This window comes from Ctenocephalides felis, unplaced genomic scaffold, assembly GCF_003426905.1.
Source record: "Ctenocephalides felis isolate EL2017-DRISC unplaced genomic scaffold, ASM342690v1 CF-g0.4_SCAFFOLD_01170, whole genome shotgun sequence".
Taxonomy (NCBI): Eukaryota; Metazoa; Arthropoda; class Insecta; order Siphonaptera; family Pulicidae; genus Ctenocephalides; species Ctenocephalides felis.
In genome coordinates, this window is record NW_020537324.1 from 73,082,642 (window position 1) to 73,087,078 (window position 4,437).

Sequence of the window (4,437 nt, forward strand, 5' to 3'; positions counted from 1 at the left end):
TTTCAATGTGATGAAACTATACAAATTGAACAAAGTACAATGAAAAGGTTTGTCATTTTGACATGTCATATGTCAAACGTCAAATCGGCGCCATCTTTGAATTCGTAATGGAGTCTTTTGACAGTTCGTGTTATTTGTAAACAAAACTGACATTTAACCTATAAATTTTGTGTTTTACAGTTTTATTTATGCTATTTATTGTTTTTTATAAAAGTAAATATAGTTTTTTTTATAAATAAAACATGTTTGATGGTTTGCAAAATTTTGAAATACGAAATGTGTGTAGGGTTTGTTTAAAAACTGTGTGTGATACTGTATTAAATGATTTTGACCACATACGTTATATGTATGAAAACATTACTCAAGTTAAGGTTAATGCATTTTTATTATAGTACTAGCTGACCCGGCAAATGCTGTTTTACCATGTAATGTTTTGCTAGATTTTTTTTGAAATAAGTCAAATGGTAATACAAAAACAATAAAAACCCCTTCCCAGGTGTAAACTTTTAAAGTGGTTTTATAAAAAAAAAACTGTTTAATTTCACTTAAAATCAACATTACTGTAGAATTTATGTGAATAATAATACAACCGTTTATGCAGAAGGATAAAAACAGACTGACTGATTATATATTCTTTAACTAATCACATGCATTACAAATATTATTAACAATCACATGTTTTACATAAAACAAAAGACAAACATGTATACATAAACATAGTAGACACAGAGCGTTTAGTATCAAACTTCAACAATTACATTTTATAAAACAATTAAATAGCGTATAGTTAAATTTTACATTAACTCCAGCGCTCACAACCCAGAAAACTAACAACGAAAGAAAATACTTTTATTATGGTTTTTCAAAGATTACCGTTTATCTTCCGATAGCAAAGCCATAAGAATCAAGGTTATAGCTGGTTATACATCTTTTTACCTCTACTTTCAAATATTGTTATTGACTGATGCTTAACTTTACTTTGAGACGGTGGTAAACCTTATTTACCCTGGATCTTCATATATCACTATCCATTCTTTGATAAAAACTTTGTTCTTAAAAATTAGTGAAAAATAACCATTAGTAAATGATATTTTACATTACATTATCAAATGGTTTAATTTAATACAAAATTCCAGTGCCATCAAATGTTACTTGAAACTTTTCAAAAAGCAGGTCAAAGAAGAAATACTTAATTCATTTTCTATCTCTCCTCGCAGAAATTTGAAATTTTTTTATAAGCTCAGTAGTATTATTTACAATGATACACAAAATCCAGAATGCAAAAAGAATCTGAAAAACTTGAAACATAATCAATAAGTCGAAAGGCCAAAAAAGACTTGGATTGGATTATACCATGTTTTCTATAGAAAGTGTATAAAACTTCCAGTTTGATTGTATTGACAAAATATAGACAAACTAATGGGGTTTATTGTTTTTATAATACCTCATTGTATATAGCATTCAAACAACAAACATCCTTATACACTTCAAGTATTAATTTTTTTGATTCTCTAGAATATACCTTACCTAGCAAAATAACGTTTGCCGGGTCAGCTAGTATATATATATATATTTATATATAAAGAAGATGAAAGTATTACTACCATTATTTATATTTCATCATTCATAACCCATTTATCACTATATAGATTCTGATGAATGAGAACTTACCTTGCAACATATGCACCAAATGCCGAGAAGAACTAATAAAGCATTTTAACTTTAAAGAAAAATGCTTAAATAATGAACAGTCCTTAAAAGATTATTTAAAAGAATCCACATCCCAGTCACCATTGTCACAGCATCAAACAAATCCAGACGTAGATAGTATTTTGGAATTAAATTTGGATGATGCATCAAAACATTCTGTTGCCTTCAGTTTGAATAATGAATCTGAAAGAATAAAAGATACACGGGTTAAAAATGTCAGAGGTACTTTTTATATGAATAGTTAAATTTAAGGGGCACAACTAGTGTGAAATTTTCAAAAAATCGAATTTTCAATTTTTCCATATTTCGGTAGGTTATACCTTTAAAAATAACATACCAAAAGTTTAAAACGATATCTTAAATAGTTTTGAGTCGCAAGCATTTAAACAATATATATATATAATATATAGTATAACGATCATTTAATCTTTAAACGCGTTTTTCTCGAAACAGCATTTCCGAATTTGCTGCAGCGATTACTCAAAAACAAATAATCCGGATCACTATCAATTTTTTTTTACATGTTCTATATATAGTTCTCCGTAAAATGAACTATCGATTTTTATCGGATCAAAAATCGAATTTTGGCAGTCCGAAAACGACCAAAATTTTGGGTAAAATTCGACTTTTTTTAAAAAACGCCGTCATTTTGTCAATTTCTTATTTTTTCTTTATCGTAGTTTATTTTACAGATAATATTATCTAGTTTAACGAGATTTTTTTAAATTTCATACACTTAGAAGGCCGGAATCACTGCAGCAGAGTAAAGGGCCTTTTTTTGTCGCGCCGTTGGAGATCGACGATAACTTAAAAAATATTTAATTTTTTTCTTCAATAATTTACTATGTATTCTTAAAAAATGTATAAATAATTCCTAAAATTTTGAAATGGTGATAAAGTAGTTTTTTAATATAAATTCCCAAAAATCACCTTTTTTAGGCGATTACACCAGTTGTGCCCCTTAATAAACAAGGTTGTTTTTAAATAAATATTTGTACAATTTAGGCAAACCCAAAACCACGTATGCATAGTTTGCAAAGAAATTTTCATTCCTTCTCAAAGCTGTTGCTTCATACAGAAGCACATCCTACAGATAAATCAGTTCAATGTATAAAATGTCCAAAACGATTCGAGAGCTATAAAGGACTTGTTAGACATTTAAAAAATCATGATGGTAATTTATTTTATAGAAGTATTTTTTTACATAATTACCTTACTAGTTTTTTCTTTCAGGTAGTCCATTTCTTGTTACAGTTGCGGCAAAACATTTTTAGAAGTAGTGATTTCAATGTTCACATGCGAATACATACGGTGAACGACCTATAAATGTAAACTTGTTAATAAAAGGTTTAAGACGTCTTACATGTGTTTAGTGCACAGTAGAAAACATACAGGTTTGATAAATATAATATATATGATACTATAATTGAACTTACCCTTCCAATTGATTAAACAATTCCTTACTGTTCCAACAAATTGATTTGTTATTCAAGATTTAATTTTGAATATTGTAGACATATTTGTATTCTCTCACAAATTTATGAATACGAAGCACTATATTTTTTTAAATATATATATCATTCAACTTTTAGTAAATTATTATTAACTTCACGTAGGGTAAGTGTTATAGCAATCGCAGAAAAATCGAAACTGAAAATTTTTATATATCTTTACGTTTCAAAGGTTTCTGAACACTTTGGCATACCTTAGAAAAAAATGGATATATGTGTGTGGATACAAATTTTGGTCGACGATTTGGGAACACGGTTCAAGTTAACCGACCAATTTCAATTTTTCAAAAAATATTCGATTTCTATTGATAAGAAGACTTGCTAATTAGTTTTTGGCAAAGGCAAATCCAGCCGTTTCGAAGACACGGGGCAAAAAGTGCCAAAAACGGTAACTCAGTTTTTACAAAAACGGAGCGTCCGATTTTAATGATTTAAAAAAGACTAGTTGTATTGATAAGATGAAGAACTGATTGAATTTTTTGGAAAGGCAGGTCTAGTGGTTTCGGAGATTTAGTACAAAAAAAAATGCCATTTGGCAGTCAAGAATGATCATTAGACATATATACATAGGCACATCAAATTATCAGTTATTTTATAGAGATTTTAACAATAATTATCAATTTTCTTTACATTTCTATGGGTTCTGTAAGGTCCGTTAGACGTCGACGCGGCGCTTACGCGCTTCTATATTTCGTCTCTATGCAGCTAAAGCAGTGCGATTGCTTTGAAAAAAAGTTCATAATTTCCAAAATATTTTAAAATAGAGAAAACATTTTTTTTCAGTCTTTTTTTCCAAAAAAGTCATTTTGTTCAAAATTTTAAATTTCTCAAAAATCTATTGTTTCAAATTAAAAAAAAAAATTAATCCGTTTTAAAAAATGTAATTTTTGGTACGGAAAGTTCCAGCAATTTGCCTTAAGGCACGATGCCATACTAAATCTATGCAGCTAACTCAACTTTGAAAAATATTTCAAAATAAAGAAATTTTTTCTCAACGTCTTTTTTCCAAAAAAGTCAATTTTACTCAGAAATTTAAAATTTCTCAAAAATCTATGTTTTTTCAAAGTTTAACAAAAATTAATCTTTTTTAAAAAAATGTAATTTTCGTACGGGAAGTTTCAGTAATTTGCCTTAAGGCACGATGCCGTACTAAATCTATGCAGCTAAACGCTAAAGCAGTGCGATTGCTTTGAAAAAAGTTCAAAATTTCCAAAAA

General features: G+C 28.4%; 1 protein-coding gene across 1 annotated transcript; it reads left to right on the forward strand.

Annotated features, from left to right (window-relative positions):
* The first annotated feature begins 250 nt into the window (after positions 1 to 250).
* On the forward strand, positions 251 to 2,984 carry LOC113367632 (zinc finger and SCAN domain-containing protein 10-like). The gene is made up of 4 exons (XM_026609222.1): positions 251 to 371; positions 1,650 to 1,916; positions 2,716 to 2,884; positions 2,944 to 2,984. Exons 1-4 carry the CDS (start codon positions 345 to 347, stop codon positions 2,982 to 2,984), a joined length of 504 nt encoding a protein of 167 aa, XP_026465007.1. The 5' UTR covers positions 251 to 344.
* Positions 2,985 to 4,437: the final 1,453 nt, after the last annotated feature.

What these genes read in the sequence shown, in the direction of transcription:
- LOC113367632 (XM_026609222.1), top strand. Translation starts at nt 345, where the DNA reads ATGTATGAAAACATTACTCAAGTTAAG. An exon ending in AAAGAATAAAAGATACACGG is followed by an intron (nt 1,917 to 2,715) that starts GTTAAAAATGTC and finishes TGTACAATTTAG; the next exon opens with GCAAACCCAAAACCACGTAT. An exon ending in ACATTTAAAAAATCATGATG is followed by an intron (nt 2,885 to 2,943) that starts GTAATTTATTTT and finishes TTTTTCTTTCAG; the next exon opens with GTAGTCCATTTCTTGTTACA.